Below are 22,705 nucleotides of genomic sequence, written 5' to 3'. Positions count from 1 at the left end.
TGCAGTATTACACTTTATTTCAATGTACTAAAAATCTATTTAAATATCAGTGGTATTTAGTGTACTTTTGCAATTGCATTCAAGTACACTTTATTTTTGCATGGGCAATCGGTAATGTTCTGTTATTTATTTATATGGTCATCTGAAATTATCACCAATCCTGATCTTATGAAACTTTTGCAATAAAAAACATTAACAGAACATCATATCACTGTAAACAGTGTTTTGAATTGCACAAAGCACTAATATTTGCATATAAACATAATTATTGTGATTAAGAGATCCATCATTGCATTATTTTAATGGAAAATGATAGTGTGCATTACAAAACCATATATTTGCAAGACATTATCTGCTCATAAAAACTATTTTTTCTTGGAGTATTCTTTGCGTCCACCGCTTGCTCCAAAGTTTCGCACGCGGTGTATTTTGGCGAGCTGCGTCTCTATTGTCTCTATAATGTTCATGTGGTCTGGGATGTGCACGTAACGCACATTACGGCCTGTGATGAACAAGTCGTCCATACTGGACACGCGTCCACGTCTGTCCCTGTACACAACCTTCTCCAAGCGGATGTTCATGAACGCATCCACGTTAATAACGCGTCCCCTTGCCGTGCTCTCATCTCGCAGGTCGACGGTGGTCACCTGGCCATGCAGACCCTGCAGGAGAATCACCAGACTGTTCTCGGCGATGGTGCGCTCACGAATTGAATGGCTCACATCCATGCTCACCTGTGCACAGAGAAGTCATTAACAATCAGACAAATGTTATTTGTCTTACAGTGCGAGTACTTTATGAACCACTTTTTGTACTTTCTAGTTCTTTTATGATAACAAGATGAAAATCATGATGAAAAGCACACTAGTGAGTATCTGCCAATTCATTTTAAAAAGGGAGCCCATAAATCATGAATTGTATTACACTTCTATTTAAATGTTTTGAAGCATGTGCACACTTGCACATAATAAATGATAATTACAGGTTTCTGAGAGGCTCTGCTGACAGACACACAGCATGGTGAATATGCAAATTAGCTGTGTTGTCTAACAAGGTGAAATCCAAAATATAAAATAATGTCAAATAAAGTAAACAAATAAACGTTTAGGCCACATAAAAACATGGATGTGATGTATTTATCTTATAAATAACATCTATAATAGAAGTATGTAAAGACAATTTAAAGTACAAAAACATAACACATGTAAGACACACATAAGTTGCATTTTATACATACATATATATATATATATAAAGGCTTCTTTTGCAAAAACAATTAAGGTTTTTTTTTCCATTTTTATTGTGTTATCATGTTTTATTGTGTTACTTAGCTGTATTTTTTTAGTTGTCATTTAATCAAAACAACCCAGCTGCAGTTTGATTGTTATTCCTTGGAATGCAGATTTTTTTTTTTTAAATCCAGATTTACAAATTTGTTAAAATTTGAAAAATGTTTGCAAATTATATATATATATATATATATATATATATATATGTAGCAGTGATATTGTGAAATATTTAGACTATTTAAAATAACTGATTTCTGTTTGAATACGTTTTAAAATCGAATTTATTCCTGTGATCAAATCTAAATTTTCAGCATCATTACTCCAGTCCTCAGTGTCACATGATCCTCTTATATGCCGATTTGCTGTTCTAGAAACATTATATTATTATGATTATTATTATTATTATTATTATTACCAAAACCTTAAACAACTGAATACATTTTTCAGGATTCTCTGATGAACAGAAAGATCCAAAGATAAATAAAAAGCTTAAAATAAAAAATAAAAAAGCTAAAAAGCTTTAGTAACATTATACACTATACTATTCAAAAGCTTGGAGTCAGTATATATGTGTTTATGTTCTTATGGGAAAGAAATGATAGAATTTAATACTATTATTTAGCAAGGGTGCTTTTAATTGATCAAAATGCTGTTCTTCTGAACTTTTTTTTATTCATCAAAGACTGTAACCTGTAAAATTCTACTCAGCTGTTTTCAAAAAATAATAATAATAATAATAATAATAAATAAAAAATTAACAGAAAATCAGAATATTAAAATGATTTCTAATGGATCATTTGACTGGAGTGATGATGCTAAAAAAAAATCAGCAAATTGCAGGAATAAATTACATTTAGAAAACATTTTAAATAGTATATATATATATATATATATATATATATATATATATATATATATTATGGCATGCCGTTCAGGAAATAATTATATTTATAATATGAAGTTTGAGTATGTGGAACAAGACTCTGAATATATATAATATATATATATATATATATATAATGAAAATCTGAGTATATGAAATGAAAGTCTGAATATATGGAATAAAATTCCGAATATATGGAAAGAAAGTATGAATATATAAAATGAATGTCTGAATATATGGAATGAAAGTCTGAATATATAGAATGAAAGTCAGAATATTTGGAATGAAAGTCTGAATATATAAAATGAATGTCTGAATATATGGAATGAAAGTCAGAATATATATAGAATCAAAGTCTGAATATACAGAATAAAAGACTGAATATATGGAATAAATGTATGAATATATAAAATGAATGTCTGAATTTATGGAAAAACATTTGTAGCTATTGAAGGAAATCTGATGCAATAATGGAAATATGATCCTCAAGATGATGTGACTCCAAACTGCACTGTAAAAAAAAAAAAAACATCTTTCAAAAAGTTGTTTCAACTTAACGTAATTTGTTACCCCACTAAAAATGTTTTGTTTAGCCAACATTTTAAATGAATCACAACTCAAAAGCCAATTGCTCTGATAATGAGGATAAAGCAAGCTATACATTACTCAGTGAGAATTGTTTAATTTGCACTTTCTTTGCATATATTCACACTTCCACATACATTCAGAATTTTATTCCATATATTCAGACTTACATTCCATATATTCTGAGTTTCGTTCAATATATATTCATACTTTCCTTCCATATATACAGACTTTGATTCTATATGTATTCAGACTTTGATTCTATATATATTCTGACTTTCATTCTATATAGTGTCATTCCATATATTCAAACTTCATATTATAAATATAATTATTTCCTGAATGGCATTCCATTTATATATATATATATATATACACACTACCGTTCAAATGTTTGGGGTCAGTACATTTTTATTGTTTTTTTGTTTTTGTTTTTTTTAAGAAATTAATACTTTTATTCACCAAGGATGTATTAAGTTAATAATTAAAAGTTTATTAAAAGTTAATAATAACTAATTTACATTGTTATAAAATATTTATATTTTGAATAAACACTGTACTTTTTAAACTTGTTATTCATGAAAGAATCCTGAAAAAAAAAATTACAGGTTCCAAAAAATATTTGGCAGCACAGCTGTTGATATTATCCAACATTGATCATTCTAATAATAAATCTGCATATTAGAATGATTTCTGAAGGATCATGTGACACTTAAGACTGGAGTAACAGCTGATAAAAATTCAGCTTTTCATCACAGGAATAAATTCTATTTTAAAATATGTTAAAATAAAAAACATTATTTTATATTGTAAAAACATTTTGCAATATTACTCTTTTTTTCTATATTTTTAATCAAATAAATGCAGCCTTGATGAGCATAAGAGACTTCTTTAAAGACTATTACAAGTCTTACTGACCCCAAACTTTTGAACAGTAGTGTGTATATATATATATATCACTTTCATAATCACTCTCTCTCTCTCTACATGTATATTGTGTCTATTTATATGCAGTTACGTACTGGTAGAAAAGTACAGGCATCGAGTGAAGTATTTAACGAATAACATTAGTTACTAGATTCACCGAAAACGATACTAGTCACAAATCGCCAAAAGACGTTTACACATACTAAGCTTTCCTGCAACTTCATCTTTAACGTCGATATTAAGGCACTCGAGTTTACAAAGACCCAACTCTGAAGCCAGAATCACTCATTAGTCCAAGCTGAAATACAAAATAAGTTCATTACCTTCCTTTATGTCGTCTAACACGCTCAAAACATCATGTTTACATCCTGAATGGTTTCGAGCGCCGCGCTTAAGTCGCAGATGAGAATGACGTCATCAAGACGTACCGGATTAATAATCGCTCGCGCTCCCTCTAGCGAGTTGGATAAAGAACATCATGGGAGAAACTAGGGCTCGCTGTCATACTTTTTCCAGTGACTATTTCTTAGGGTACGTTTATTTTTGAAAGTCAGCAATTTCAGCTGTTGTTTAAGAAGAAAACAATTAGGTCCACTGTAGCGGGGCACGTTGTCACAATAGGCATCTGCTGTTGATTTGAGAATAGCTATGTTTGATATGAAATACTGTCAACATTAAAAAGCAACATATCAGTATTTAACATGTATTATATGTTATATAATGGCTTTTGTGCTTAATCTAAACAGTAAAACAATTATTAAAGAATGAAACCGTAAAAATGCTAAATATAACTTGTGCTTTAACTGTAGCAATTCTATAGTCTTTGACTTAGCTAATTATTTGTATACATTTTTTAAGACCATTATTTGTGTTACGTACTTAAATTTTTGTACTTAAAAATGTATTGTACGCAGTATCATTAAAAATATATTTAGAGGGTTTGCGTTTACGTCACGATTTGTTCATTTACCCGAATGTGCGGCTATACTGGTGATACTCGGATGTAAACAGCAGCATGGACTGTACGGTTAATGGCCTACTGAATACGTTGTTCTGCTAATATATGCTGTCTAAACCAGTTCAGTGCCGCCAATATGGCAGATTGATGACGCGTTGTGAAAACACACTATATTGAAACAAAGTGATGTTGTTGACACTTGTCTGAATGTATGTTGGTGTGGTTTTCTGGCAGCAGAATAAAACGCTTCCAGTGAACTCAAAATGCTTGACTTTCGTTTTGCTGCAGTGAAACTGAATAAACAGATAATTAAATAAGACATTCCTAACTGACATTATAGGCATGATGTGTTTTTTTTATAAAGACAAACTCAGTTTTTCAGTTTTCAACATTTTTTTCAAACATTTTTTTTAACTGGTTTAAAGTTTAAAACATCATATCATAAATCATAAACCCAATACCTTACAGTGTGATTTTGCTTCCAGCTTGTTTTTAATCATGTTTTTGAGTGTATATGCCAGACATTTCTAAACTTACCATATTTTCTGTAACCTTTCAGACCTACCACATGTTTCCTAACTCACAGTCTACAGTCACTGACCTTTAGAGCTCATCCATCATGGCCAGCAAGTCATCCCCCTTGTTTCCCAGTCCCTCTGTTGGGATTCCCCCTTCATCAAATTCTCCTGCTATGCGTGCCAACTCAGTACTGGCCAGCTGATCCTGAGAATACAAAGGTAAACATGTTTAAAAAGCGATTTATATTGAGGCATTTGCAGAAGCTTATATTTTGGTGTTAATAAATTATGAGTACACCTATGAGTGCGTCACTAATGTTAAAAAAATAAATACTGATGTGGTTTGACATTACCACAAACTCAGTACATACTTATTAAAGTAATTGTCTTGGGCCGTGAACACAAAGATTACTGCAAACTCAAAACAATCCTGAATTAGCAGGGACAAATGTGTGGTTGTGTCTTTAGGTGTTAACTTTTTGATAACTTATATTTGAATGGAATTAAAATCATATGCCAAAAAGTGAAGCTTGACCTGGAGCAATGCTGGTGTTGCTTAGTAAATGACGGTAGATTTTACTAGTAGCAATAAAACAAGAAGATGACATGAGCAGATTTCCAAAGCACCTGTGTGGCTTGTATGTTGATGACTCTAGATGACTGATGCTCCGTTCCTTCTGAAATTCCACTGAAAAACATTTTGAGAGATTGGTTATTTATAGTGCCAAATATTTTTACCTGTGATTTTCAATCTGACCTTCTGTAAACTAAAACAGTTCACCTGACAAAATTTCTTTATACTCGTAAAACATTTACAAGTTTTATTCTACATTAGATTGTAAGTAAATATCCACCTCACCCTGCACTGTTTTTGTTTTCTTATAAAATATCCTGGTACAATTTTGCTGTGAGAAACCACTGTCCTAATGAATAAAAACTGATTCGCAAACAATTTCAGACCTATGAATTTGGCATTGCTAGTTCTGAGTCTAAACAGCCGATAGAAAAAACACATGACCAGTCAAAAGTTTTTGAACAGTAAGACTTTTAATGTTTTTTAAAGTCTCTTCTGCTCATCAAGCCTGTATTTATTTAATCCAAAGTAGAGCAAAAAACAGTACAATTTAGAAATATTTTTCCTATTTGAATATATTTTAAAACTTTTGTAGCATTATATATGTCTTTATCATTACTTGCTAAATAAAAGCATTAATTTCTATACTTTTTTTCTCAATCTGCTGATGTTTGGATCTTTCTGTTCATCAAAGAATCCTGAAAAAATGCACTCAACAGTTTTGAATATTGATAATAATAAAAATGTTTCTGGAACAGGAAATCAGCATATTAGAATAGTTTCTGAAGGCTCATGTGACACTGAAGACTGGAGTAATGAAATTTAGCTTTGATCACAGGAATAAATTACATTTTAAAATATATTAAAATAGAAAGCAGTTATTTTAAATCGTAAATTGTTTTTCACAATATTACTGTTTTCGCCGTATTTTGGATCAAATAAATGCAGGCTTGGTGAGCAGAAGAGAATTCTTTAAATTCGGTATATGGTAATTCACATTCACATATAAAGATTTATCAATATTGGGGCTCATGCTACAGAAACAATGCCTAGCAACACTAGTTTATTGTGTATATATATATATATATATATATATATACACACACACAGGTATGTGCCAAATAATCGAGGGAAAGTCCATTTATTTCAATAATTTGTTTCAAATAGTGAAACTTGTATGTTATATTAGTTCACCACACACAAAGTGAAATATTTCAAGCCTTTATTTGTTTCAATTTTGATGATTATGGATTAAAGACAAAAAAAAACAAAAAACAAATCCATTATTTCACAAAATTAGAATATTTCATGTGACCAATAAAAAAAGGATCTTAAACACATGTTGGCCTTCTGAAAAGTGTGTTAATGTACTGTATTATGTCGTCAGTACTTTGTTGGGCCTCCTTTTGCACTAATTACAGCATCAAGGCGGCGTGGCATGGAGGTGATCAACCTTTGACACAGTTGAGGTGTTATGGTTCCCAAGTTGCTTTGATATTGGGCTTCAGCTTGTCTGCATTTCAGGGTCTCTGTTCCCTCATCTTCCTTTTGACAATACCCCATAGATTTTTAATGGGGTTTAAGTCAGGCGAGTTTCCCGGCCACTCAAGTACAGTTATTCCATGGCTATTAAACCAGGTACTGGCAGTTTTGGCTTTGTGGGCAGGTGCCAAATCCTGCTGGAAAATAAAATCATCATCTCCAAAAAGCTTGTTGGCAGCAGGAAGCATGAAGTGCTCTAAAATTTCCTGGTAGACAGCTGCGCTGACTGTGGACTTGATAAAAGACAATGGACCCACACCAGCAGATGACATGTCTCCCCAAACCATCACTGACTGTGGAAACTTCACACTGGACTTTAAGCAGCTTGACCTTTGTGCCTCTCCAGTCTTCCTCCAGACTCTGGGACCTTGATTTCCAAATGAAATGCAAAATTTGCTTTCATCTGAAAACAGGACTTGGGACCACTGGGCAACAGACCAGTACTTTTTCTCCTTAGACCAGCACAGACGCTTCTGATGTTGTTTTTGGTTCAGGAGTGGCTTGATGCATGGAATTCTACAGCTGTAGCCCATGTCATGCAGACGTCTGTATGTGGTGGTTCTTGATGCACTGACACCAGCCTCAGTCCACTCCTTATTGAGCTCCCCCAGATTTCTGAACCACCGTTGCTTGACAATCCTCTCAAGGCTACGGTCATCCCTGTCACTTGTGCACCTTTTCCGGCCACATTTTTCCCTTCCTCTTAACACTCTGTTAAAGGAACCGTATGTAGGATTGTGGCCAAAACTGGTACTGCAATCACTTTCAAAATACTGTAGAACCCGTATCCCCTCCCCCTCCCCCCTGACTCGAGGTTGCCAGCTAAGCTGCAGGATTCCGCAGGAACGTAGGCTGCTACAAGGAGCTTCCAATGGCAAGTGACGAGTCCTACACAATAAGTTTTATTTTCTTCTGTTACTTATGTTTATGCTTTACAAGAGATGTTTTGCGAAGTAATTATGTGTCGCAAAAATTTACTAAAGGCGATTAGCCAAATATTTCGTAAAGATGTACTGTAATACCACATTTCAGTCGGAACATAGATTGTTTTCATACCGTGCTAGTGGTGCGATATAAAGCTTTTTATGAACACATTTAGCACGGGCGACCGTGGAAAATCCACTGTGTACGGAAGCACGGGGCTTTTAGCCTATACCAACAAAATTCTTCTCCGTTTTCAGCCGTCTCCATCTGTCAAAGGCATCTCCTATACAAATCCTTGTTTTATTTCGGACTTTGTCACGACGTACTTCGGATTCATAACGAGGTCTTTTAGGTTTCGTAACTTTATACATGTTTTATCCGACACGTTCGTAGCTGCAGCTGTAACTAGAGCAGAGCTGGCAACCCGGATGACGAAACTCTACTGACTTCGTGATTGGTAGATAGCTGGAGGGTGGCGCCTCAGACCAAAACACAACATGACAACATCAACATCAGTTGAGGGCTGCAACTTTCACTTTTAAATGACAATATCCTGGCCGGACCACTGTTGTCACTGATATAAGTATTTGAAATAAACATGATTTCTTAATGTCTAGTGACATGTCAGGGCCATTTTATGATTAACTGAAATAAATTTCTTACATACGGTTCTTTTAATATACTTCGATACTGTGCTCTGTGAGCATCCAGCTTCTTTTGCAATTGCCTTTTGAGACTTTTCTTCCTTATGGAGGGTGTCAATTAGTGATCGACCGATATTGATTTTTTTATTACCGATACCGATACCGATTATTTGCATAATTATGTGCCAGATAACCGATATGCAGAACCGATATTTATTTACTGTTATAAAGTAAATTAGTGACTGAGTAAAGTAAGTCCATACTTCACTTTGGTTTTTCCTCCTTTAAGTCATCCTACAAAGTGTTGAAAATTAGCATATAACAAACAAACATAACACATAAAACATCGTATTTTATTGTATTTCTCAACTGGCATGTTATATCAGAATTACTAATATTGTTTTCGTCGTTCTATTCTGAAATGCCTGCTGACAGCACGGTTTATCTATGCATTTACATAGAAGTATACTCAAACTGTGATCGCTGTTAAAGATAATATAATTTCCATAGGGTTCTACATATTTAGAAGTGTATTAGAAAAATAATGGTTGTAAAGTACATGATAATATAATTGAGGGTGTTTTAAACAAGTGAATTTTGTTAAAAGTTACATGCGGAGCATCAACCCGGTGAGTGAACTTAGAGCCCTGCATTTCACCCCGAGCCCGATGGGCCCCGACTTTTTTACGTCCTTAGGGCCGGGCTTCGGGCCAATATTCACGTCATAGCTCAGACGAGGCCCGGGCTTCGGGTCTGTTTTATGCTTCGTCTTATTTTTATACTTTTGACATCCACAATTTATGGTGATGAAACAATTCCGCGCTGGTGAAAACAACACAAAACACAACACAAAACGCTTTCACTTTTGAGACCGGCTCGGAAGGCGTTTAGCGTCTCCATCAGCAGCAGCAGCGAGCGCGCCTTCAACGCAGCGGGAAGAGATTCGTAATTACCATGAATGTGTCGAGGGGAAAATAGTAAGGAGATTTGTTAGTTTTTTAAGGGATTTATTAATAAACTAGTGTTTTGATTTCAGGAAAGAATGCCGATCCGGACTCGCCATCTTCTCTTTGGACGCGCCTTTAAAAAGCATCATTACAGATTACATAATGAAAGAGTTTTTGTTTTCGATTTGATCTATTTCGTTAAGTAATAATTTTGAGCTTTTTATAGGTATATTTATCATGTCTGTGCGGTTTGTATTCGCTGAGTGTCGATTTATTTTTGTGAAGCGCTCCTGTTGAGACAACAGAAAGCGCATAATGATTGTTTTATACAAGCACCATTTGCAACGTTTTGTTGATATTGTGAGTACAGACAAATAAAAGTAGACCCTTTACAGTTCCGAATGATGTATTACTCTACCTTTATGAGCAAAAATGACGGAATAATTAAATAGTTTCCACTGAAAGAAATGTTTTTAGTGATCGCGCTGGCGCCTCCGTGTCCTGTAAGCAGCTTTAGCTTCCACTCTCCTCACAAACCATTGGGTATGTGCCTAATAGCGCACATTTATCCAAGTTTAACATTGAAACTAACATTGCTTTATACTTTAACTCTTTTAGACCTATATCTATAGATTTTATTTAAGGCAAGGATTATTAAGTGAGTGAGTTCGAGCTATTTCTTATGACGGTTTAAGCTTATATGTGACTTCATAAGACTATAATGAACATACAACAGAGAGAGAATTAAATTCAGCGCTTTCATTTCCAGCATGTGCTAATTCATGGCTGTATATTATTTAATTCAGGCAAAATTATGTTTATTGGGACAGGACTTAAATAAATTTACGTGACTGTAAGTTCGTCTCTATTTCTTAGAGTCAAGCTGCATAAACTAGTTACATATCAGGCATTTATCTATCACATCTAATATGAGCATTAATGGCTGTTATATTAAATAAAGTTGACTAATTACAGCAAAGCAAGAAAGTAGGCTATGCTTTACCTTTGCACGCCGTTGTTGTCGGGTCTCCCCTCCGGCGCGCTAAATGCGGGCAATTCTCAAAACAACCACAAGACTGCGGCGTTTATCGGTGAACCCCATATTACAAAACCGATCTTCGAAATCGAATCTTGCACCTCCCGATCTGCTCTCACACAAATCAGGGCTGCCCCAATCATATCAATCATGTTTGATATCCAGGATTTTAAATCGGGATGATCACGGCTATGATTGCGTCAGTACTTTCACCACAGCCAATGCGCGACCGCAAAACAGCCGCTGTACGGTCCATTGGATAGTGGAGATGGAGCAAACTGCTTCTTATTTTTTTGTAGTAACACTGTTTGTATAATATGTTGAAAACATACCACAACCGCATGGAGCAAGGAAAGCAATGCTCCATCCGGCCCGAGTCCGACCATCTTTTTTCCCCTTCTCCTAAAACGGCTTATACTACTGATTTAGCAATTAAAATAGTTCAGTTTTGTATGTAATTGCAAAGTGAATATGTTTCGTTTCGTTTTTTTATTAAGTTAATTTAGAAAAACGTTTGGAGCATTTTTTCTTCGTTAAATATATCACAATCTGCCTAAAGTAAAATCTATAGATATAAAACAGTTAAATCATATAACAGTTAACTAACATTTAAAAAAAAAAAAAAAAAAAAAAAAAAAAAAAAGCATTTGTAAACATTAGTTGCTGAAATGGCAATCTGTTGCGTAACATCACGTGAGGCGCTCCCTCCGTCATGATAATCTTAATAATATCTTGTAGTGTGTGATGTGCCAGAATTTTCAAATCTTGTAGTGCATGTGCATGTTTAAGATTTCAGGAAAGATAATCTGCAACGATTCCCCTTATGTGTGCGCTGCAACCAGATTTCATAATCGGTTAGGATTTAAAAAGTCCTGTAGTGTGAGCCCGGCTTAAGCCAGACTGAGACAATTTAAAGGCTGAGGAAACCTTTGCAGGTGTTTTGCGTTAATTAGCTGACTAGACTGGGACACAGGGAGCCTACAATGTTGAACTTTGTCATGATATTCTAATTTTGTGAAATACTGGATTTGTTTTTTTTTTTTTTATCTTTAATCCATAATCATTAAAATTGAAACAAATAAAGGCTTGAAATATTTCACTTGGTGTGTAGTGAACTAATATAACATACAAGTTTCACTTTTTTAGACAAATTATTGAAATAAATGGACTTTCCCTTGATATTCTAATTTTTTGGCACATACCGGTGTATACCTGTGTGTATATATATATATTTAAGTATATACTAAAAATAAAATGTTACTTATTTCATGTATTATTTGTATAAAATAATAGCTTCAAAAAAAAGATGAAGAAGCAACATAAAAGCACCACAGAAAATCAAGCACGCCTTCGAGGTGTGTGTGGCGTGTGGAAGATTATGTCTGGATTAGTAATGCTTACATGCCCTCCTCCTCCTGATCTAAGGCTAACAGGTTCACTTTGAAAGCAGCGTCCACATTCGAGAGTTTCTGCACTTCCATTCCACCCATCAGTTTAGCGAGCAGGTTGAGTTCCTCTTTGGCCAGAGGATTGGGCATTGTGTCTGCCTGTCCACAACATATTCAGATAGTCACAGAAAACCACAATGACACCCATAGAGCAGTGAGTTGCAAAGATAAAATGCCAATAAATCTAAATGTTATCAATATAATATTAGTATTACATGATGTAATATTATATCAGTATTAAATTTAAGCCTAGTTAGTTTTGTTAGTGTTGTTGTTCAGTTTTTTTCATCAACATGAGCTGTACCCTTGGAATCTTGCATGATGCCTGCAGTGAGGGTGTACCTGCTTTGCTTTCCTTTGGCTTTTAGAGGTGGTTGATGGATCCATTTCTTCAGGTGAGGGTGTGCTGTACCTGTACAGAGGTCAACAGAGCTTCACATATGCTACATAATACTACATTCTATTTACATTTGTACAATATCGGAATTTAAAAATGCATTTAAAATTCCTAAATATAAATTTTGATATTTACATGTTAGTGCCCAAAAGTGTGACCCTGTCTCCAGAGAGGTCAAATGAACCCTGGCGTACAGCACTTACGTAGCTTCCCCCACTAGGAAACCTTGTCCTCCTCACCTCTCTGCCTTTAGCATTAAACCACCTGTGAGACGAGAACGTTTAATGGAATTCTGAAGGAACAAAGCGACTGTTTGCGTATGGGTGTGTATGACTGAACAAAAGGTGATCTTATTTCCATAAAGCCTCTTTTCCAGTGAAAAACTGATGAAGAACTCACTATAAAAATATAAGGATGCTGCCTGTGACCTCTGACCTTCATCTGCTTTACCTGATTAAACCAGGAACCTCAAATCCGTAAGGCACTGGCCCTGAGGTCTGCAGCACAAAATGGCCATTTGGGTTCTGGATATTTTCTTTCAAGAAAATCGAGACCTTATTAAAGAACAGATGACAGAAATTAAATCAGTAAGTGTCACTACGACTGCATCAGGATGACTAGGCTTAAATGTTTTTACAAAAGACGTCATGTCTTTGTAATGATTTGCATACAAGCTTATGATCTGGCTGCGATCCATTTCAAACAGTAATGACTATAAGCTTGTATAAACAAACCGCTTACCCTGATTTGCATATCTTGAAAGAGAACCAGCAGAGTATGTCGGATCAGTTGAAACTCACCATCAGATATGGGTGTGTATACCTTAGAAAGAGGTGCTTTTTCAATTTGGCAAGTGTGCAAAAGAAATAGTAATAACATTGGCACAGAAAAACAACTTGATACATTTTAGATTTAATGACTCCACAGCAACAAGAAAATTAATCTTTAAAACAGTTCTTAAGAAGGTCTATTTATATATTTTTACACATGATGAAACAAGATGTTTACACCACCTTTAGAAACTAAAAGCAAACTAGTTCTTGGTGGGCGACAGTGGGCTTTTACCTCAATAAGCTGCCTCTGAGCTTCGTTGATCTGGTTAACGAGGCTGGGATTATCCTTAACCAGTTCCTTGATGGTGTCCATGTGGTTGAAGGTGATGAGCAGTAAATCTTGTGGACGTGGACACAGAGCGATCTGATACTTAAAGGCCATAGTCATCAAATCGTACAGCTACAATGAAGGCAACAACACAAATTTAAACAGGAACTTGGTAGTAAATATAGATTGTGAACGTTTTTGTGCCACATGGTGCTATATGCGGTCTAACTTAACTGGTTTTGTTTGTAGAAATCTTATTTAATATGACTGAATGTAACAGACTACATTTAAGTCATTTTATCCAGGTTGGAACAAGTAGAAGTAGCACTGTTTTATATCTGTTTTACATTAGAAAATGTTAATGCTTCATAGATTAACCAAATAATGCTAAGAAATAGATTTTTTTGTTTACTTAATATTCAGATGTACAATGTTTAGAAACACAGGTATTGCATTTTGTTGTTTTTAATCCATTTTCTCTGATTTGTTTTCATTTGAGTCACCACACTGCATTTTTTGTTGTTGTTGAACATTTATGGTTCAGTTCCATTCAGCATTTTCCCAGCACGCCCTGGGTCATGAAACGTAATATAATTGCATCTTTTTTTTTTTTTTGGTAACATTTAATAACCTGTTGATCATGACAGAAAATTAGCTGAAAATGTAATCACTCACAGAATATCATGTAGATGAGTTTATTTGTTAATTGAAACAGATTTGGAGATTTTGACAGGAGAGGACAACAGAGGAGGAATTGTTATTTTTTGATTACGTACTCTTTTTGGCCCACAGTGACAGTTTTAAGTTTAAACAACTTACTGATGGATTTGTTTCTTACAAACAGGTAGCTTTTCACTTCACAAGACAAGTGATGTAATGATACATTTTTTCCAGATCTGTTCAGATGAACAAAACAAACTCATCTAAACCTTGAATGGCCTAAAGCTGAATACATTTTCAGCAGATTTTCAGTTTTGCATGAACTACTGCTTTTAGTCATGGCAAATGGACATTTTAAGTTCACACATTTATTTGACTTAAGTGTAAGAAGCAATGCAAGCTGTTGGAATTCTGTTAGTAATATAATAATTTAAAAGTTTATTCTGTGTATTTAATTACTCTATAAGACACTATAAGAAAAATCAATGCAAAAAAAAAAAAAAAAAAGAAAAATGTAATTCACAATTGTTTTTGACTGGGGAGAGGGTGAGTCCATACCTTATCCATGCTGGCCAGGTTTAGACGCATAATAGAGGCGTGTGCTATCCGTGTCAAAACTGTCCGCAGGGCTCGGTGGGAGTACAGATCCTGCGGCCTCAAGAGCTCCTCTAGAAAAGCCTTATTAAACATAGTGCCCACTATATCATTCATAACTACAGAAAGAACATGGGAAAGAAAAGTGAGAAAAAGAGAAACATTGAGGCAGGAGTCAAATCTTAAATATCCCACAGAAAGACAGCAGATACTGAAGTTTTCGAAACTTCAAAAACGAATTTGTACAGTAGTCAATTATGGGTTTGATTATGAAATTAAGGCCTTAAAGTGTGAATCTTATTTTTTGAATGACTTGTATTTTAGTATGGCCATGAAAAACTACCTCTTTTCCTGTCAGCATCTGTCCAGCGACCTGCAACAGAGAAATTAACCTGCGATCAGGCCAAATTCCTGTTACATCTGAGCAAGTTCAAGCAATTCCCTTGAAATTATTCTTAAGACACGATGTGGTTTAGTGTAATTGAAAATTAGGCAAGGTACACAAATCTGTCAGTTACACAAATTACCTTTTGACAGCAGCTGAGATCACATCGAACTGTATTTACATTATACATATATCTACTTTAAATTATATTTAAAATAATAAATATAGACAGATAGATTAGCCTTTTAAGTAACTTACTAAATACTACCAAAATAGGGCAAACATGAATGATTAATGACATAATGGGAATAAGAAGGCTGACAATCGATAGGATACTTGTAAATGTTGCTTCATAATACTTACATAAAACAAAAAACACGTGAAGGTGTAAGGCTATTTTGGTGCACTAGTTGTTGGCTGCGTACTAAAGCAGCATTCCGATAGTTAGGCAGCTATTGTATCTACTGGGGTCGAAACTACTGTTGTTACCTCTCTGAGTTTTATCATCGTTTTCATCCTGCGCTCTGAGACGCTGATCCAGAATGTAGATCATTTCTCCTCCGAGGTTTATGATGAGCAAAGGAAGAGTTCGTTGAGACATGATGAAAAGAGTTATTGTACGTTTTTATTAGCGGTTCACTTCTTTCAGAAATCACACAAACTAGTTGCTGCAGTTGGCGTTTTTTTTCAAGTTCATTTTCTTTTGCCATACGCCGCTTCTAACGGGGCATTATGATGTCACATAATGCCACGCTGACCCGCTGCTCCTGCGGGCGCGCTCACACACCTGTCATTACAGACGCGCGCGTCGGATGGATTAAGTATTAACATACTTATCCTATTGTATTATTCATTTATTCAATCAATATATCGTTTTTTTCATTCAGTTAATACTCTGTTAATTAATTTTGGAGACAGCAGATATAATTGTAAACATATATATATAATTGATTGATGTTTTGATGTATTTATTTACGTTTTTATCCAGTTATGAAAAAACATAGGCCTAATTTGCAAATTTGCATTTGAAATGTTCGAATGTTACTCCTTTATTTATAAATAAAGGAGTAACATTCGAACATTTCAAATGCAAATTTTTGGCTAACATTTTGAATAAATAAATGTGACCCTGGACCACAAAACCAGTCATAAAGGTAATTCTTTTGAAAAGTAGATGAGATTTATCACCTGAAAGCTAAGCTTTCCATTAATGCATTTGTTAGAATAGATACAAATATTTGAAAATCTGCAATCTGAGGGTGCAAAAAAATCAAAATATTGAGAAAATCACCTTTAAAGTTGTCCATATGATGTTCTTTGCAATGCATATTACTCATCAAAAATGAAGTTTTGATATATTTACAGTAGGAAATTTACAAAATATCTTCATGGAACATGATCTTTACTTAATATCGATCATTTTGACCCATCCAGTGTGTTTTTGGCTATTGCTATAAATATACTGTTGCTACTTAAGACTGGTTTTGTGGTCCAGGGTCACAAATTTATAACATTTAAAATGTGTTAAAAATGTGTATTGAAAACACAGTGTACCTTTTTATTTAATATCTACCTGATGCGCATAGCATACAGTGCCTTGCTGTTATTTTAAAGGTACCGAAATGCTGTTAGTTTATGATGGTCATTCATTATTGCTCTTAGAAACTATCTAACTGATAGATAAATTTGAGGATTTTCATACGCCGTCTGTACACAGTGAATGAATGCAAACTATTTCAGGGCTCATTTTACATTGACTGTTTAGGGAAATGTAGTCAAATGCTGTACAACTGCCTCAGTTAAAGATGTAAAGTACATGGCAAAAGGAAAGACTTCATTATTTCTTCATGATATTGTGCAAGTAAGTATAATTATTTTTTGCTGTTGTTGTTTGAAAATCATGATGTAACACGTGTTTAATGTCTTTATTTTGGCTTGGTGGCTAAATGCAAATTACTTTTACAGGGAACTCTTGTACCTTAAACATGTGGAACTATTGAAGTTTGGATTTCTCAAGGTTTTACAGGTGTAAAGTTTTACAATAGCAATATTCAATAATGTGACTGGTGATTTTAGCTCTTTTGAAATATTCAGAGACTATGTTTAAGATCAAATTACAGCCTAGATCATTATAAGCTTTATTAATGATTAACTCTTTTCATCTGTGTCAATTATTAATTTTTCAGAAGTGCTGAAGTGAAAGAAATAAAAAAATCATGGGAAGCCTTCAATACGTTGCTGTGTTTATAGTGTAAGTTCCATTGTGTTGAGTAATATGCATATGGCAAACTTGAACACATGTAGACTGATTGATTCTGTGAGTAAAGTGTCATTATATTTCCATAATTCTATACTGTATGTATGTGTGTGTGTGTGTGTGTGTGTGTTATTTATTTATTTTTATTTTTTATTTTTTTTACCTGCAGGGTGGCTATCTTTAAGTGTGAGGGTAAAAAACATTTCAGCAACTCTGAAACTCTCAGTTACAAGTATATCAAGCACAACTGGATGGAAAAAATAGAAAATAACAGGCTTCTATCAACTATATCAATGCCTGGAACACACCAAAGCAGTAGATACTTAAAAACGTCCACACCAAAGTTCCAAGCATGGTCACTGCACAACCAAATGGATGCAGGCGTGCGTTTTTTTGACTTGCACGTGTCCTCCAACAGCATCAAGGTTAAGACTCCAGGAAGCATCCAGGAATCAGAGACCCTTGACTATTTTTTGAAAACTATGATGGGGTTCCTTGTGAAACAGGAGAAAGAGACACTGTTGCTTAGAGTGACTCCAGATGAGGGTGCTGTTGCTCAAGTCACAAAATTGTTAAATCATAAAAAATGGTCTGTGTGGAAAGACAAAGAGATTCCAACTTTGGGCCAGGTGAGAGGCAAAATAGTCTTGATTCAGAGTTCAACATTGAAATTAGGACTTCCTGTTCATGTCACAGAACTAAATGCAGACATGAATACAAAAGAAATGCAAATGAGAGAAAATATTAAGTTAGCTTCACAAAAGTGTGAGCAGGAGATGATGCTTGCATACACTGGGGCCACAGGAGAATCAGAGGACCCAGCAGAAATCGCAAAAACACTAAATAAAAAAGTTGACGATTATCTCCTAAGTCTTAAGGGAGACAATAGACCACATTGTGTAGGTATAATTGCTATTGACTTCCCTGGTCCAAAACTCATCAGAACAATTATTAATTTTAATGGCAAATTAGGGAAGGGGTCACAGATAGTAGAGGACTCAGGTGGGAATGCAGATGTTGTCCTGCCTGGTTCTGACATTTCTGAAAATGTTGAAAAAGAAGGTGAAGCATCAGGATCTCAGTCGTCAGCCGAAGGTGGAGAAGCATCAGGATCTCAGTCATCAGCCGAAGGTGGAGAAGCATCAGGGTCTCAGTCATCAGCCGAAGGTGGAGAAGCATCAGGATCTCAGTCGTCAGCCGAAGGTGGAGAAGCATCAGGGTCTCAGTCGTCAGCCGAAGGTGGAGAAGCATCAGGATCTCAGTCAGCAGCCGAAGGTGGAGAAGCATCAGGGTCTCAGTCGTCAGCCGAAGGTGGAGAAGCATCAGGATCTCAGTCAGCAGCCGAAGGTGGAGAAGCATCAGGATCTCAGTCGTCAGCCGAAGGTGGAGAAGCATCAGGATCTCAGTCATCAGCCGAAGGTGGAGAAGCATCAGGATCTCAGTCGTCAGCCGAAGGTGGAGAAGCATCAGGGTCTCAGTCGTCAGCCGAAGGTGGAGAAGCATCAGGATCTCAGTCAGCAGCCGAAGGTGGAGAAGCATCAGGGTCTCAGTCGTCAGCCGAAGGTGGAGAAGCATCAGGGTCTCAGTCCTCAGCCGAAGGTGGAGAAGCATCAGGATCTCAGTCGTCAGCCGAAGGTGGAGAAGCATCAGGGTCTCAGTCGTCAGCAGAAGGTGGAGAAGCATCAGGATCTCAGTCCTCAGCCGAAGGTGGAGAAGCATCAGGGTCTCAGTCGTCAGCCGAAGGTGGAGAAGCATCAGGATCTCAGTCGTCAGCCGAAGGTGGAGAAGCATCAGGATCTCAGTCCTCAGCCGAAGGTGGAGAAGCATCAGGGTCTCAGTCGTCAGCCGAAGGTGGAGAAGCATCAGGGTCTCAGTCCTCAGCCGAAGGTGGAGAAGCATCAGGATCTCAGTCCTCAGCCGAAGGTGGAGAAGCATCAGGGTCTCAGTCGTCAGCCGAAGGTGGAGAAGCATCAGGATCTCAGTCGTCAGCCGAAGGTGGAGAAGCATCAGGGTCTCAGTCGTCAGCCGAAGGTGGGGAAACATCAGGATCTCAGTCGTCAGCCGAGGGTGGAGAAGCATCAGGGTCTCAGTCAGCAGCCGAAGGTGGAGAAACATCAGGATCTCAGTCGTCAGCCGAGGGTGGAGAAGCATCTCAGTCAGCAGCTGAAGGTGAAGAAACATCAGGATCTCAGTCGTCAACCGAAGGTGGAGAAGCATCAGGGTCTCAGTCAGCAGCCGAAGGTGGAGAAGCATCAGGGTCTCAGTCGTCAGCCGAAGGTGGAGAAGCATCAGGATCTCAGTCGTCAGCCGAAGGTGGAGAAGCATCAGGGTCTCAGTCAGCAGCCGAAGGTGGAGAAACATCAGGATCTCAGTCGTCAACCGAAGGTGGAGAAGCATCAGGATCTCAGTCGTCAGCCGAAGGTGGAGAAGCATCAGGATCTCAGTCGTCAGCCGAAGGTGGAGAAGCATCTCAGTCAGCAGCTGAAGGTGGAGAAACATCAGGATCTCAGTCGTCAGCCGAAGGTGGGGAAACATCAGGATCTCAGTCAGCAGCCGAAGGTGGAGAAGCATCAGGATCTCAGTCGTCAGCCGAAGGTGGAGAAGCATCTCATTCAGCAGCCGAAGGTGGAGAAACATCAGGATCTCAGTCGTCAACCGAAGGTGGAGAAGCATCAGGATCTCAGTCATCAGCCGAAGGTGGAGAATCATCAGGGTCTCAGTCGTCAGCCGAAGGTGGAGAAGCATCAGGATCTCAGTCGTCAGCCGAAGGTGGAGAAACATCAGGGTCTCAGTCGGCAGCCGAAGGTGGAGAAACATCAGGGTCTCAGTCGTCAGCCGAAGGTGGAGAAGCATCAGGATCTCAGTCGTCAGCCGAAGGTGGAGAAACATCAGGGTCTCAGTCGGCAGCCGAAGGTGGAGAAACATCAGGGTCTCAGTCGGCCCAAGGTGGCAAACATCATATAAAAAAGATTATTAAAAAGGTAAAATGCCACAAAGTTCATGTAAGACCCCAACCATCTCCTTTACTTTAAACATTATTAGTGGAATCAGTTTAGTGGAGTTTCTTTACAAAATAAACAATTACTTAAATGTTGAATAGTTTTACATTTTGATCTCTTGACATCCTGTCAGTCAAATAAAGTATATGAACATACTATACATCACAGTATTTTGTCATTCATTATTTGCATGTCGAGTAGAGAAAGAAAGCAAGAAGGCAGGTGAGACGAGACTAGATGCAGTCTATGCAACTAACTCTGGTCTGAGTCAGTGTTCACTTCAAGGGGTTTCCCTTTTTTGCAAACCACAAAAGAAATTACTTTCAACACATACCAAAATGTTCATGATTCTGTAATTGTGGTTCTCTTGACATTTGCGTTCTTGACCCGAAGATAACATTACGCAGATGTGATAGTGTAAAAATATGTGGTTGTCAGTAAGGAACTATTAAACCTGGAGTAATAGTAAGAAAAAAAGCACCAAGAATACGCCCTTATTTCTCACCGTCATATGCTGTATATAGATAGAGGAAGTGAAATTTACAAATAACATGGGAATTCATGTTTGCTCAATGACTTTTTGCCTGTTTCAGTTTAAAAGAAGAGAGTAATACTTAAATCAATTTCTTGTGTTGATTAAAAGCAATACATCTATAAGTAAGTAAATTATTATTGTTGTGTTATTGTTGATATTATTTTATGAATTTAACAGTATCACACACATGTTAAAAATTATAAAATGTTAAACTGCGTTAATAAAATCACAAACTATACTTGCATGACCTCAAGTTCATCAAAGACATTAATATTCTTATAAAGAACTATTATCAAAATAAATCAAAATAGTTTTCGATGCCTGTTTTGTTAGGTTATAGTTTCTTCAGATCAGCATATTGCCTTATGAGTTTTCTAGGAAATAAAAAGTGGAACTTACAGTTCTCATATGACGTCAGTCCTCATATGATGTGTAAAACACTTTATTCTAATGGAAACTTTTATTTTTAAACAAATGAGTTTAGAATTAGATAATATAATTTACTGTAGTATCAACATCATTATTTTACAATTTACAAATGCAGCTAGTGGGTACAATTATGATTAATGGGGAAAAAAAGTGAAAATTCTATACACTCTAAAAAAATTTTGGGTTATTTTTTTTTTAACCAAAATGCTGGGTTCAGCCCGTTGGGTCTTTTTATTGGGTTGTTTGGGTTCAACTAGTTGGGTCATTTTATTGGGTTATTTTTAATATTTTTACCCAGGTGCAAGGTAGTTTTTCTGTAACTAAGTTGCTGGGTCATTTTTGACACTGGGTTATTTATTTATTTTTTTCTACCCAAACGTTGGGTTGAGCCTGTCTCTGACGAAACAACCCAGCTGCTGCCTTACAGTCAGGGTTTTCGAGTCCTCTACAGGAGAGACCGGTTCTCAGCATCGCCAATTTGCACTTCTTCAGCGAAATAAAGATTTGTATACATTTTATTTCATTCATAAAGTCTTTACTGTGCTGTAAATTGTATTATTTTAAGCAACGCAACATAAAAACGAGATGTCAGTGGGCAGCGGTTGTTTCGCAGGATGGAAATGCCTTTCGCCTTGCATAAAATAAATGGATTTTATTTGTTATTGTACTGAGTTTAATCTAAAAATATGTTCTCTAATGTCAGTACTGTTTGTTTATGGGCAGTTTTTGGAGTCAGTCATGGCGTTTTTCAGTTACAAGTGACGTTCGCAGTTAACCCGGCGACCAGAGGCCCTTTATCGGCTCAGATTTCAGCAACACACCGGCATGAGAATTAGCGGGAATTTCATGTAAAAAGTGATTACAGAGAACGGTTGAATACACTAAAATTAAAATTCTACTTTTATGTTACATTTTTTATACCTAAAATGCTTGTTAAACTAGTTTAAATGTATATAGTAAACTATGCTGTATTCACCCAAACAAATTCGTATATGTCTTGCATTTTGTCCATTTGTTCTTGCTTAATAATAAATGTTCATCTTTTGATTATTACTGTTGCCTCTAGTAATTCT

At 36.1% G+C, this 22,705-nt stretch overlaps 3 protein-coding genes across 53 annotated transcripts; 1 reads left to right on the top strand and 2 right to left on the bottom strand.

Annotated features, from left to right (window-relative positions):
• Window positions 1-2: 2 nt before the first annotated feature.
• On the bottom strand, window positions 3-4,147 carry lsm10 (LSM10, U7 small nuclear RNA associated). The gene is made up of 2 exons (XM_051137520.1): window positions 4,008-4,147; window positions 3-734 (listed from the first exon to the last, which is right to left on the bottom strand). The coding sequence occupies exon 2, from the start codon at window positions 726-728 to the stop codon at window positions 366-368; it is 363 nt and encodes a 120-aa protein (XP_050993477.1). The 5' UTR covers window positions 729-734; window positions 4,008-4,147; the 3' UTR covers window positions 3-365.
• Window positions 2,434-16,116, bottom strand: oscp1a (organic solute carrier partner 1a). 2 transcript variants are annotated; one of them, XM_051137518.1, is made up of 12 exons: window positions 15,902-16,116; window positions 15,371-15,400; window positions 14,992-15,146; window positions 13,738-13,905; window positions 13,414-13,494; window positions 13,123-13,226; window positions 12,808-12,936; window positions 12,618-12,687; window positions 12,229-12,374; window positions 5,788-5,848; window positions 5,244-5,365; window positions 2,434-2,683 (listed from the first exon to the last, which is right to left on the bottom strand). In XM_051137518.1, exons 1-11 carry the CDS (start codon window positions 16,011-16,013, stop codon window positions 5,246-5,248), a joined length of 1,176 nt encoding a protein of 391 aa, XP_050993475.1. In that variant the 5' UTR covers window positions 16,014-16,116; the 3' UTR covers window positions 2,434-2,683; window positions 5,244-5,245. The 2 variants fall into 2 exon arrangements, with proteins under 2 accessions (XP_050993475.1, XP_050993476.1); XM_051137519.1 differs by lacking the exon at window positions 2,434-2,683 and having other exon boundaries at window positions 5,210-5,365.
• Window positions 16,117-17,171: 1,055 nt separating this feature from the next.
• On the top strand, window positions 17,172-20,814 carry LOC127182280 (uncharacterized transmembrane protein DDB_G0289901-like). Of its 50 annotated transcripts, none has more exons than XM_051137468.1 (5): window positions 17,172-17,273; window positions 17,378-17,438; window positions 17,599-17,663; window positions 17,839-19,700; window positions 20,511-20,814. In XM_051137468.1, exons 3-5 carry the CDS (start codon window positions 17,629-17,631, stop codon window positions 20,699-20,701), a joined length of 2,088 nt encoding a protein of 695 aa, XP_050993425.1. In that variant the 5' UTR covers window positions 17,172-17,273; window positions 17,378-17,438; window positions 17,599-17,628; the 3' UTR covers window positions 20,702-20,814. The 50 variants fall into 50 exon arrangements, with proteins under 50 accessions (XP_050993425.1, XP_050993424.1, XP_050993422.1 ...); XM_051137467.1 differs by having other exon boundaries at window positions 20,403-20,814; XM_051137465.1 differs by having other exon boundaries at window positions 17,839-20,018; window positions 20,583-20,814.
• Window positions 20,815-22,705: the final 1,891 nt, after the last annotated feature.

Source organism: Labeo rohita, chromosome 19 (assembly GCF_022985175.1).
Source record: "Labeo rohita strain BAU-BD-2019 chromosome 19, IGBB_LRoh.1.0, whole genome shotgun sequence".
Classification (NCBI taxonomy): domain Eukaryota; kingdom Metazoa; phylum Chordata; class Actinopteri; order Cypriniformes; family Cyprinidae; genus Labeo; species Labeo rohita.
The sequence above is the reverse complement of the archived record's forward strand: the minus strand, read 5'-3'. Positions and strand labels throughout refer to the sequence as shown.